We start from the raw sequence: 13,775 nt of genomic DNA on the forward strand, positions 1-13,775 counted from the left end.
CGTAAGCAATTAAGTGTCCATTGATAGATGAATGGATAAAGAAGAGATGGTGTGTGTATATACTGTATATGGAATACTACTCAGCCATAAAAATGAATGGAATCTTGCCATTTGTGACAACATGGATAGACCTAGAGGGTATTATGCTAAGTGAAATAAGTCAGACAGAGAAAGACAAATACTCTATGATTCACTTACATGTGGAATCTAAAAAACAAGACAAATGAACATACATATCAAAACAGAAACAGAGGCGTGGGGCGGAGGTGGTGGCCAAAGGGTCCCCTGAATCCTCGCTGGATTCCGGAGGGAGAGGGGCACGCGGAGACGGGCACAGCTGTTCCAAAGACAGCGCAGCTGCACCTGCGAGCGGGGTGATTCGATTCCCTTAGCCCAGTCAGAGGCATTCCTCACAGACCTCTTGGATAAAGTGTGTGAGCGAATGAATGACTATAAGCTTGAAGAAGACCCCGTGACTAAGGAGAAGACTTTCAAGAGATTTGCTCCAAGGAAAGGAGACAAAATATACAAAGAATTTTTAAAATTCTATTTTTATTCTGATGCTTACAGACATTTGAAATTCGCGTGTGAAACTATAATGGAAGAGTACGAAGATGAAATATTCTCACTTATGGCCCAGGAGGCACACTACCTCGCTGACAAGCTGTGCAGCGAGAAATCAGGTCTGTGTGAAACTTCTACTAATCACATTGAACTCTAGGAATGATGGTGCTGCTAGCTAGAGGAGAGACAAGTCACAGCCCCCAAGGTCAATGTCTGCATTTCTGTCTTCATGTTTCTTCATGAGAAGAAACTTTATGTCTCTTGTTCATAGTGCATTGTCTCATGTTTGATATTTTATTGAAAATCTCGTTTGGCATCATGACGAGCCCCAATTCTTTCTATAGGTGAAGCTGAGGAGTGCATGAAACGAATTACCTTTGTAGATTTTGATACAAACAGGCTTGGCAGGAAAGCATTTAACTCAGTAATAGGAAAAAAGTGAAGACATTTCATAAATGAAATAAGGATTTAATAACGTGTACTGTATATTTCATGCACATATACAAGTATAGTGTCCTGTTTGATAAAAACTTGATTTGATTTCATAAATACTTGATTAGTCATGAAATTAAGAAAACATATTGCTGCAAATTCCAGGTTAATTTTTCTGGGTTGTATGGCTATCACTGAAAGAAGCGAACTCACTTTATATCAGGAATAAAATTTAAATTTCTAGAAACCTTAAGTTTAAAAACTTTTTAATTTCTAAAATTTAATTAAATGCATAAAAAGCAGTGAGCACTTTTACAGGGAACAATAACTATATTGGCCTTTCTGATGCATACATCCTGAATTCAAATGATTTAGAAAGTTGATTTATTATTCATGTATTTATTGTCATGTAGTCTTAAAGGATGATACCAATGGCCATGTTTTGTTTTGCTGCAAACTCTCCTGTCGTGCCTTTGTTTCTTAAAGACTTGCACCTAACATTTAGCGTGTAGATTTTACTACTAACCAACCTATTATTCTTTCTATGGATGTTTTTGTAGGTGTGGAGATGGAAGGAAAGGTGGGAACTTATGGAAAATAGCCTTTTGACCACGTTAATAACAGAGTGTAGTAATAAACTAACTCTTGGAGATTTCATTGTCTCTGTTAAGTTTACATTCATTGGAATATAACTTTAATCATTTAAAAGGTCAGGACCTATTTTACACTTGTTTTAAAGAAGAAGTTCTCATTGTTGTCTCTGAGAATTTACTAGGTAGGATGCTACGTAGGATCCACTTTGTCATGCGGATTTCTATTTGCTAAGAATAAGCCAAGACCAATGAATCCACTTCACTGAGGAGTGGAGAGTAGAATAGAGCAAAGTCCCCAAAACAAAAACTATTTGCCATATGTTACCTGATGGCCTAGAAAGCACATTACTTAAGCCACTCAACTGACTCATCAGGAGGAAATAATTCTCACATTTATAAAAATTTGCCAAAATGAAGAGAAAGAGGTTTCCATTCTTCTCCTTTACCCACCTCAACTCTTATTAAAAGTTACATTTTTTTTTTTTTTTCGCGGTACACAGGGCTCTCACTGCTGTGGCCTCTTCCGTTGCGGAGCACAGGCTCCGGACGTGCAGGTTCAGCAGCCACGGCTCACAGGCCCAGCCGCTCTGCAGCATGTGGGACCTTCCCGAACCGGGGCACGAACCCGTGTCCCCTGCATCGGCAGGCGGACTCTCAACCACTGCGCCACCAGGGAAGCCCTAAAAGTTACATTTTTAAAGTTAATTCCTTTTATTTGGGAAAACTGAGAAGGTTTGTGATTTTTTGATATGTCTGTAGCTGGCTAAGTAGTATAGATCCTACATACTGTAACCCAATGAGGCTGCACTGCATGCAACTGATAAAAAATGGAAATAGGATTAAAGAATAATTAGCATCATTTTTCAGTAGGGTAGTAAAATTGTGACTTAAAACATAGTCCCTATAACTTTAGTAAACTTAACTATTTAAGTTTAATTTAGCATTTCAAAAAATGAGTCATAAACATTTTCCTAACTTAGGCTTCCTTGGTAAATGCACTAAACTGTTTCTTCACGGGAACATGTAGAGACACTGGCACGAAGTTCCCTCAAAAACTGTAACATTTGTGATTGAAGAAGTGTTGGCTGTGGTCCTTCCATACCCAAATGGTAAACCTGACACATTTTCACATCTAGACAGTACTAATGCTAATCGTAGAATTTAAGAGATTTTGGGCTTTTGTTTCCCACCTAAAGGACCCTGGGGAGGTATGCCTTCCCTCCACTGATGGTTGTTTCTCATGGATATTGAGGCTTCTGTTTTGACTGGAGAGAACCAAATATCTTGCCTCTGATGGGGAATATCTTAAGGTTTTGATAAATAGGGCTTTTCAGTTTTTTCTTACTTCTCAGTAAAAATAATCTTGTTTCTTGCAAGATTTTCAATATCTCATGACTTAGATAATTTTTTTATTTCCAGATCAAACTTGTTAAACACATGTAAATGTTTGTAGTTACTGATTAACACTACATTTGAGTGAGCCACTGCATTTCTTATGGCTGCGATGACTCTTAAGTTTCCCTCTGGGTGTGGTAAGGCTGCGCTGCTTTTGCTAATGAACAATAATGAGAGAGTAGCTAACTGCTGGCTTTGCCATGCCTCCAAACACATTCCTGCATTTTAATGACTTTTACTGACCAAAACCAAAGCAAAAGCAAAAAGCCAGAAAAAGAAAAAAAGAAGAAAAAGAAACAAAACAACACCTAGGGTGTGACAGAAAAGTTTCTTAGAGTCCATGAAAAGCACCTAATTCTGGGCCAGAAGAAAATCTCGGAGAAAAGGTGGGGAGAGGTTTATAATGCTTATTAAAATAATGTGGAGAGAAGACGTGTTTCAGGTGGATGATTTCAAATCGTACTTTTAGGAGATGGTTTCTTTGGGTCTCCATGGAAGACTTCTGTGAGCCTCTTCTCATAAAGAAAAGACCAGATTGGCTGAGATGAACAGCTTATATTTTGTTATGTGGATTACAATTTGCTAAGAAGAAGCCAAGACCAATGAATCCATTTCACTGAGGAGTGGAGAGTGGAATAGAGCAAAGTTCCAAATGGGAGAGATCAATACTTGATTTACTAAAGCAAGCCCTAAAAAAAAAAGTCAATAACTGGTTATATTTTTTATACCTATTTCTCTGCTTGGTTGATATTTATTAATATATGTAATAGCATTATCTAAATATTTTAAAATATAAAAAAACAAACAAAAAAAACCAAAACAGAAACAGAGCCGTAGATACAGAGAACAAACAGGTGGTTGCTAGAGGGGAGGGGATGGGGGAGATGACTGTAATAGGTGAGGGCAATTAAGAGGTACAAACATAAAATAAATGAGTCAAAGAGATAAAATGTACAGTGTGGGAATACAGTCAATAATAATATATCTTTGTATGGTAACAGATGGTAACTAATCTTATTATGGTGGTCATCTTGTAATGTATAGAAATATTGAGTCACTATGTTGTATACCAGGAACTAACATAGTGTCATAGTGTCAATTACACTTAACAAACAAACAAACAAACAAACCCATAGAAAAAGAGATTGGACTTTTGATTACCAGAGGCAGGTGGTGAGGGGAGGGGGAATTGGATGAAGGTGGTAGAAAGGTACCAACTTCCAGTTACAAGATAAATAAATACTAGGGATGTAATGTACAACATGATTAATATAACTAACACTGCTGTGTATTATACATGGAAGTTGTTAAGAGAGTAAATCCTAAGAGTTCTCATCACAAGGAAAAAATGTTTTTTTCTTTTCTTTTATATCTATACGAGATGATGGATGTTCACTAAATTTATTGTGGTAATCATTTCATGATGTGGTCAGATGATTTTTAAAAGATTTTTATTGGAGTATAGTTGATTTACAATGTTGTGTTAGTTTCAGGTGTACAGTAAAGTGAATCAGTTATACATATACATATATCCACTCTTTTTTAGATTCTTTTCCCATATAGGTCATTAGAGAGTATTAAGTAGAGTTCCCTGTGCTATATAGTAGGTCCGTATTAGTTATCTACTTTATATATAGTAGTGTGTATATGTCAATCCCAATCTCCCAATTTATTCCTCCCCCATGTTTCCCACCTTGTAACCATAAGTTTGTTTTCTGTATCTGTGACTCTATTTCTGTTCTGTAAATAAGTTCATGTGTACCATTTTTTTAGATTCCATATATAAGCGATATCATATATGATATTTTTCTTTCTCTGTCTGACTTATTTCACTCAGTATGACAATCTCTAGGTCCATCCATGTTGCTGCAAATGGCATTATTTTGTTCTTTTTATGGCTGAGTAATATTCCATTGTATATATGTACCACATCTTCTTTATCCACTCCTCTGTCGAAGGACATTTAGGTTGCTTCCATGTCTTGGCTATTGTAAATAGTGCTGCAATGAACATTGTGGTGCATGTAACTTTTCAAATTATGATTTTTCTCTGGATATATGCCCAGTGCAGAAGACCTAAATAGACATTTCTCCAAAGAAGACATACAGATGGCCAAGAGGCACATGAAAAGATGCTCAACATCACTAAATATTAGAGAAATGCAAATCAAAACTACAATGAGGTATCACCTCACACTGGTCAGAATGGCCATCATCAAAAAATCTATAAACAATAAATGCTGGAGAGGGTGTGGAGAAAAGGGAACCCTCCTACACTGTTGATGGGAATGTAAATTGGTACAATCCTATGGAGAACAGTATGGAGGGTCCTTAGAAAACTAAATATAGAACTACTATAAGTCAAATGATTATACTGTACACCTTAAACTTATATAGTGCTGGATGTCAATTATATCTCAATAAAAGTGGAAAAAATTGTATCTGCCTTAAGTTACTGTAATCCTGATTCTGGGATAAACTTTTTTTTGCTTTATCACATAGTCTACTATAGAAGTCAAAACAAAGACAGATCCTTTACCCAAGATTAGATTTTATGGACTTAGTGTATTCAGAATGCAAATGCAGTTTTATTTTAACATATTTAATACAAACACACAGATGGACAACAGCTGCTAATTAGTTTCCTGTTTCATCTGTTACACCAACTGTGAGCTGTATCATTTTAGGATGAGTGAAGATGACAGCAGGAGACTGAGAAAAAAATTCTAGGATTTGGAGATTAAAACAATAATGGCAGTTGATCATACCAAGATAACAAAAAAAAATAGTTAAGGATAAACTAATCATATACTAATTTCTTCAGAGGTCAAGGATAAATTCCTGAACTATAAATATTTTCTGGGTGTCTACTTCACGTATAGGATCAAACTATATACTACATATAGTCATCATTTAGTCCTCCTTCAGTCTCACTGGGTTTTCAGGTACTATGGAGTCATATAAAACAGAACAAAGTATGGTCACTGCCTTTAGATGTACAAACCAGTGCAGAAAACATGTGACAAAATTTAGAAAACTGAATAAAATGAGCAAATAAATTAACACTGATTGAACTTAAAATACATTAATTAAAGTGAAAATATATAACATATAAACATAAAAAACATATATATAAAAAGAAATGTTATAAATGTTGAGTGGAATAGAATGATCAGAATTGGTTTGGGATAATTAGGAAAGGCTTTCTGGACATATTACTCTCTATGGGAGTCAGGTCATATGAGAAAAACATTTCGAAAATTACAGTAATACCTAGAGGTAATTCTTGGAAGAAACAGTAACATCAACTGTAATAGCAGCTCTTAAGGATTAAAAAAGGCAAATGTAGTAGGCACTAAAAAGTCTGTCATTAAGAATGGGAAGAATCTCTTGTCAATAAACACATGTTTTTTATGGTAAAAAAAATATTTTTGGTTAACCAATAGAAAATGAGAGACCTCTGTTGATAAATGATCAGAAAATAAATCCATTATGTTGACTTAAAAATTAAAACTTTATTCCATAAGGGAAGCTGGCAGTTTATAAAGAGGATAAGAACCATTTAAATTCAGATCTAAATTCTGATAATATGAAATTTCTAGTTTTATAAATTAAGCACTAGGAAGCTAGGATATGTTTGGTTCACAAATTGGAGGATGTAAGGCACTGGGCTCTGTTAAGTCTATCTTGATAATTCCTGCTAAATGTGTCAGTTTTATAAGAATCCAATTTGCTATCTCCGTGCCTGTTCCCCTTCTGTTTTACGCTTCGCTGCGAAGAGGCAGCTTCACAAATTGGCAGCAGCAGGAGCAGGCAATTTAAATCCAAAACATCAATTTATGACAGAACCAAGCAAGCCCAGCATGATTTGAGTGGGGCAGGCTTCTGTGATGGCAATTTTCCAGAAGGGGGAATTCTTTTCTTAATTAAGGGAATTTCCCAGCCTTTCAGGCCTTGAAAGGCTAGAAAGTCCAAGTCAGCAGTTTGTTAGCTACCTTACACCAAGCTGTTTCAAAACTTATGTAGAAATATAAACAGCTCAATAGTTAAAACTCAGTTTTAGGAATGATATAAATTTAATCAATGCTGAACTTTATTTAAAAAGATTTCCTCGAGTGGATTTTGTGTATTTGAATCATAATTACTGCTTGGTATATTTAAGAAGTTAATGTGTAATGTTTGGATGTTAATATCTATTGAATGATTAAATCCCCCAAATCTACCCTGTTTTCACTCTGTTACTCTACTTCTTTTGGCCTGATAGAAATGCATGACATGTTTTATTATAGTAGTTTTTTTTTTTTTCTTTTAATACCTGCTGTGACCATCTAGTACTTTTGGAGCATGAAGAGATGTACCCACTGAGAACTGAGTCCCTCACTCTGTTCCCTTTGCTACTGCACATGACAACACCTCTCAGAGATGTAGTTTTAAGCATTGAACTTGATATGTTAATTGGTTTATATTCATGAACTGGACAGATTCTTTAAAATCATCACCATCCTGCTCCTCACAATATAATGAGTCATTTTGTACTTAAATTTTCGGGTGCCAGAATGCATATATGTTACTCTGGAAAAACATTTTACCTTTTGTGAAAGATGGCTTGGAAGAATTAACTGTGTGTGAAGTGAATGAGAGTGACAATAAGAATTATTTTTGGGGAAAAAAAAAAAAAAGACGTTAATGTGTAAGATCATGTAAGCCAGTGGGAGCAGCTCCCCAACTTTTAAAGTTAGAAGCTTCCTAAATTCATTTGGAATTCTGTTCCCCCGTCCTGCCCCACATTCTTCAGAAATATCAAATGAATCATCCTAGGTGCAAAGCTTTATATCATACATTTTTTTCTGAGGTACCTCAGTTACCAATATAATTTTGTTGTCAGTGCCATATTTTCTGGTCTGCTCCTATGGCTAAGGTTTTTGTACTCACTTTGAAGGGACCCTGTAAGATTTTTCTGGACAGTTGCACAGTTGGAAGTTTCTAGGTTCCATGGAAAAGGAGGATGGTATAGGAAAAGATAGCAGAGTTGTCTAATCTAGAAGAGGTACTCCTACTAAGTGCTATAGACATAGGGTTACCAAGACATACCTTGTCCTGGATTTCATGGAGCTTACATGTTGGGAAAGAAAACAACACTGGCTCAATATGAACAAATCCTTTTCCCACCCTGTTTAGGCCACATCAGGACACTGAGGGAAAAGAGAAAAAATGTAAAAACAGAGAAGCACATATGTGCTAAATGACAAATATCTTAACCAAGTCTGGCCACAATTGTCATGGCACATATAATACTCTGTACTTATGTACGTATGCAAACATCCTCATTTGTCTTAGACTTCCTCCACAGTAGGGAAACAGTATTTCATGCTGCCTAGGAGAACAAAAGGAAGCTAACAGGTTATTGAACCAGCCATGGGGAAAAGAAAACTAGGATATCTACTGTTCCATATTCAAAGTAGAAATAGGATGTAGCTTAGAAGTATTATAGTTTACCCCTGTAAACACAAACTAATTTGTGCCAGTTTGAAATCACTAGGTTTGACTAGTTTCATATTCAGACCATATTCAGTGCCCCCCTCTTTCCTTTCCTGTTACTTCCTGGCATTTATTGAGTAGCTACTATGTGCTGGCAACATTCTAAATGCTAAGGATAAAGCCATGAACAACTTGTTTCACATGCCTACCAGCAAGCAGTTGAGGATAGCAGTTGTTTTATTTATCGTTTTACCCCTGGTATCAATATAGCTTTGCATACGGCAGACACTCAACAAATGGTCGTAAAGCTAATAAAATAAAAAATTTAAAAACACTCTCAAATAATTGTGGGTGTATGCCAAGATTTAGTTATAAAGGTCTTCATCAATTACTCACAATTGAGAAAGATTAGGAACAATCTAATGTCTGACAACAAGCGATTGTATAAATCAGTCAAATTATACTTTTTACTAGAGAATAATATGCAGGCATTAAAATGACATAGCGGAGTACTATGTAATGATATGGACAGATGTTTATGGTATACTGAGTATAAAAATGGAGGGAAGGAAAATGGAAGGCAAAAATAAGTATAATTTCTTTGTTTTTTATTACACATTCACATACACATAAACTGTATACATGCATAGAATTAAAGAATAGAAGAAGAGTAATGTTGGGTAACAGGATTATGTGTTAATTTCCTTTGCTTTAAAAAAATCTATATTTTCTAAATTTTCTTCAATGAATGTTTATTTGTTCTAAGATTAAAAAGTCACATTAGGGACTTCCCTCACAGTCCAGTGGTTAAGACTCCACGCTTCCACTCTAGTGGGTGCGGGTTTGATTCCTGGTCAGGGAACTAAGATCCCGCATGCCATGAGGCTAGGTCAAAAAAAAAAAAAAAAAAAGTTACATTAAAAATGTATAGCTGGGCGGGGGGCGTTCCCAAGATGGCACAGTAGAAGGATCCAGGACTCACCTCCTCTCATAGGCACAAAAATTTTAGAATTATTTACAGAACAACTATCAATGAAAAAGACCAGAACCTACCAGAAAAGATACTATAACTAAAGACATAAAGAAGGAAGCACAACAAGATGGGTAGGAGGGGTGAAGTCATAGTATAGTCAAGACCCAAACCCCCAGGTGGGGGACATACAAATGGGAGAATAATTAAAATTGCAGAGGTGCTCCCTAAGAAGTAAGGGGTCTGAGCCCCACATCAAGCTCCCTAGCCTGGGGGTCCTGTACCAGGAAGACGAGCCCCCAAAACATTTGGCTCTGTTGGTCAGCGGGGCTTGCTTTCAGGAGTCCCAGAGGATTGTGGGAAATAGAGACTAAACTCTTAAGGGGCACACAAAATCTCACATGCTCTGGGACCCAGGGAAGAAGCAGTAATTTGAAAGGAGCCTGGGTCAGACCTACCTGCTGATCTTGGAGAGTCTCCTGGAGAGGCAGGAGACAACTGGAGATCACCCTGGGGAAACAGACATTGGCGACAGCTATTTTTGAGAGCTTGTTCTGCTACGTGGACACTGGTGCTGGCAAATGCCATTTTGGAATCCTCCCTCTAGCTTATTAGTCTCAATACCCAGCCCCACCTCTGCCCATCAAGCTTGTAGGCACTGGTACTGCGATGCCTTGGGTCAAGCAACTAACTGAGCCAGGACACAGCTCCACTCACCAGCATACAGGCTGCCTTAAGATCCCCTGAGCCCCACAGCCACCCCTGGACACGGCCCTGCCCAACTGAGGGCACAGGACCTGTCCCCACACACCACTGCATAGGCACTAGACCTGAGACCCCCAAGACTCTGCAGTCAGAGATACTGGGACACAGTTCCGCCTAGTAGTGGGCAGGCACCAGCCTCAGAATCCTCTGGGTCCTGATCCCACCTACCAGTGTGCCTGTTTTAGCCTTGGGAGCAGTCTCACGCAATAGCAGGAACCTTGGACGAGAATGCTAGGCCTGGGACAACTGCAGCTCCACAGCCCACTGTGGCAGGACCCAGACCACCCACCAGCAGGCCACTACCTGCCCTGGGACTGGCTGGGCCCCTACACTGCCCAACAGCAAGCCAACACAAGCTTTGGGACACCCTGGACTCCATAGCCAGCTGTGTCAGGAATGCCCCAATGACCAGTGGTCTGACACCAGCTCTGGGACCACTGGGCCCTGCAGCCAAACCCTGCCAATGGGCCAGCACTAGCTCCAAGACTTGGCTCCACCCACTGGTAGGTGGGTACCAGCCCCAGGATGTCCTGGACTCCGACTTCACCCACCAGTGAGCCAGCAATAGCCCTGGACACCCTGGGATTCTGCAGCTAGCTGTCTTGTGACCCAGCCCCACCAACCAGTAGCTGGCAGCTCTGTACAAGGCAGCGCCTGGTAACCAACAAAACTGGGGGCCAGTCACACCTACCAGATTGCCCAGAGTAGTCAGCCTGCTGAAACAGAAGGACCTACATAGCCCACATAGGGGACACCCCTATAGCACATAGCTCTGGTGACCAGAGGAGGGTGCACTGCTGGGATACATAGGAAGTCTTCCACAAAAGGCTACTTCTTCAAGATCAGAAAACGTAACCAACCTACCAGATACATAGAAATAAAAAACAGCAAGTTAGGCAAAATGAGGTGATAGAGAAACATGTTCCAAATGAAGGAACAAGATAAAACCCCAGAAGGAGAACTCAGTGACATGGAGATAGGCAATGCACCCCAGAAAGCGTTCAAGGTAATGATCGTAAAGATAATCAAAGAACTAGGGAGAAGAATGGATGAACAGAGTGAGAAGTTAGAAATTTTTGACAATGACTTAGAAAATATAAAGAAGAACCAGAGATGAAGAACATGATAACTGAAATGAAAAATACACTAGAAGGAATCAACAGTAGGCTAGGTGATACAGAGGAACAGATCAGTGAGCTGGAAGACAGACTAGTGGAAGTCACTAAAGCTGAAGAAAAAAGAATTTAAAAAATGAGGACAATTTAAGAGACCTCTGGGATAACATCAAATGTATTAACATTTTCATTATAGGGGTCCCAGAGGAGAAGAGGAGAGAGAAAGTGGCAAAGAACATATTTGAAGACGTTAACAGCTGAAAATTTCCCTAACCTGGGAAAGGACACAGACAGCCAGGCCCAGGAAGCATGGAGAGTCCCAAACAGGATCAACCCAAAGAGGACCACACCAAGACACACTAGTAATTAAAATAGCAAAATTAAAGATAAAGAGAGAATATTAAAAGCAGCAAGGGAAAAGCAATGAATAACATACACAGGAACTCCCCTAAGGCTATCAGCTGACTTTTCAGCAGAAACTCTGCAGGCCAGAGGGAGTGGCACAATATATTTAAAGTGATGAAAGGGGAAAACCTACAACAAAGAATACTCTACCTGGCAGGACTCTCATTCAAATTTGATGAAGAGATCAAAAGTTTCACAGACAAGGAAAACATAAAGAGTTCAGCACCACCAAAGCAGCTTCACAATGAATGTTAAAGGGAATTCTCTAAGTGAAAAAGAAAAGGCCACAATTAGAAACATGAAAATTATGAAAGGAAAAAGATCATCATAAAGGCAAATATACAGTAAAAGTCAACCACATACAAAGCAAGTAAGGAGGTTAAAAGACGAAAGTAGCAAAATCATTTATATCCATGATAAGCAGTTAAGGGATTCACAAAACAAACAGACATACAATATGATGTTAAAAATAGTAATTTTGAGGGAAGGTGAGTAAAAATGCAGGGTTGTTAAAATGTTTTTGAACTTAAGAGATCAGTAACTTAAAATAATCACGTATACATATATATATGTAAATTGCTATATATATAAACCTCATGGTAACCACAAACCAAAAATCTATAATAGATACACACACAGAAAAAGGAAAGGAATCCAAACATAACAATAAAGATAGCCATCACACCACAAGGGAAGAGAACAAAAGAAGAATGGAACAAAAAAGAACTACAAAAACAACCCCCAAGCAAATAACAAAATGGCAATAAATACATACCTATCCATAATGACTTTAAGTGTAAATGGACCAAATGCTCCAATCAAAAGACAAGGAATGGCTTAATGAATACAAAAACAAGACTTATATATATGCTGCCTACAAGAGACTTGTTTCAGATCTAAAGACACACACAGACTGAACATGAGGGGATGAAAAAAAGGTACTCCATGCAAATGGAAATCAAAAGAAAAGCTGGGGTAGCAATACTTATACCAGACAAAATAGATGTTGAAACGAAAATTGTACAAGAGAAAAAGAAGGATGTTACATAATGATCAAGGGATCAATACAGGAAGATATAGCAATTGTAAATATATATGCACCCAACATAGGAGCACCAAAATACATACAGCAAATATTAACAAACATAAAGGAAGAAACTTACAGTAACACAGTAACAGTAGGGGACATTAACAAACCACTCACATTAATGGAAATATCATCCAGATAGAAAATCAATAAGAAAACATTGGACTTAAATGATATATTAGATCAAATGGAGTTAATGGATATATATAGAACATTTCATCCAAAAGTAGGAGAATACAAATTCTTTTCAAGTGCACATGGGACATTCTCCAGGACAGATGACATGCTAGGCCACAAAACAAGCCTCGGTAAACTTAAGAAAATTGAAATAATATCAAACATCTTTTCTGACCATAATGCTATGAGACTAGAAATCAAATACAAGAAAAAATAAAACTGCAAAAGACACAAACACATGGAGGCTAAGCAATATGCTATTAAACAACCAATGGATTACTGAAAAAATGAAAGAAATAAAAATACCCGGAGACAAATGAAAACGAAAACACAATGATCCAAAATCTATGGAACTCAGTAAAAGCAATTCTAAGAGGGAAGTTTATAGCAATACAAGCTTACCCCAGGAAACAAGAAAAATCTAAGATAAACAACCTAATCTTACACCTGAAAGAAGTAGAAAAAGAACAAACAAAAACCTAAGTTAGTTGAAGGAAAGAAATCATAAACATCAGAGCAGAAATAAAAGATATAGAGACTGAAAAAGCAATAGGAAAGATCAATGAAACTAACAGCTGGTTCTTTGAAAAGATAAGCAAATTGGGTAAAACTTTAGCCAACTCATCAGGAAAAAAGAGAGAGGACCCAAATCAATAAAATCAGAAATGAAAAAGGCAAAGTTATGACCGATACCACAGAAATACAAAGGATCATAAGAGATTATAAAAACTACTATGTACCAATAAAATGGACAACCTGCAAGAAATGGACAAATTCCTAGAAATGTACAATCTC

General features: G+C 37.6%; 2 protein-coding genes across 8 annotated transcripts in view; one reads left to right on the plus strand and one right to left on the minus strand.

Annotated features, from left to right (window-relative positions):
- The window catches only part of GPHN (gephyrin), a 617,632-nt gene that overhangs the window by 41,770 nt on the left and 562,087 nt on the right, over positions 1-13,775 (minus strand). The gene's annotated exons all lie outside the window — the stretch shown is intronic.
- Positions 389-721, plus strand: LOC132529790 (protein canopy homolog 1). Its single transcript, XM_060166759.1, has one exon. It carries the CDS (start codon positions 443-445, stop codon positions 719-721), a length of 279 nt encoding a protein of 92 aa, XP_060022742.1. The 5' UTR covers positions 389-442.

Source organism: Lagenorhynchus albirostris, chromosome 1 (assembly GCF_949774975.1).
Source record: "Lagenorhynchus albirostris chromosome 1, mLagAlb1.1, whole genome shotgun sequence".
NCBI lineage: Eukaryota > Metazoa > Chordata > Mammalia > Artiodactyla > Delphinidae > Lagenorhynchus > Lagenorhynchus albirostris.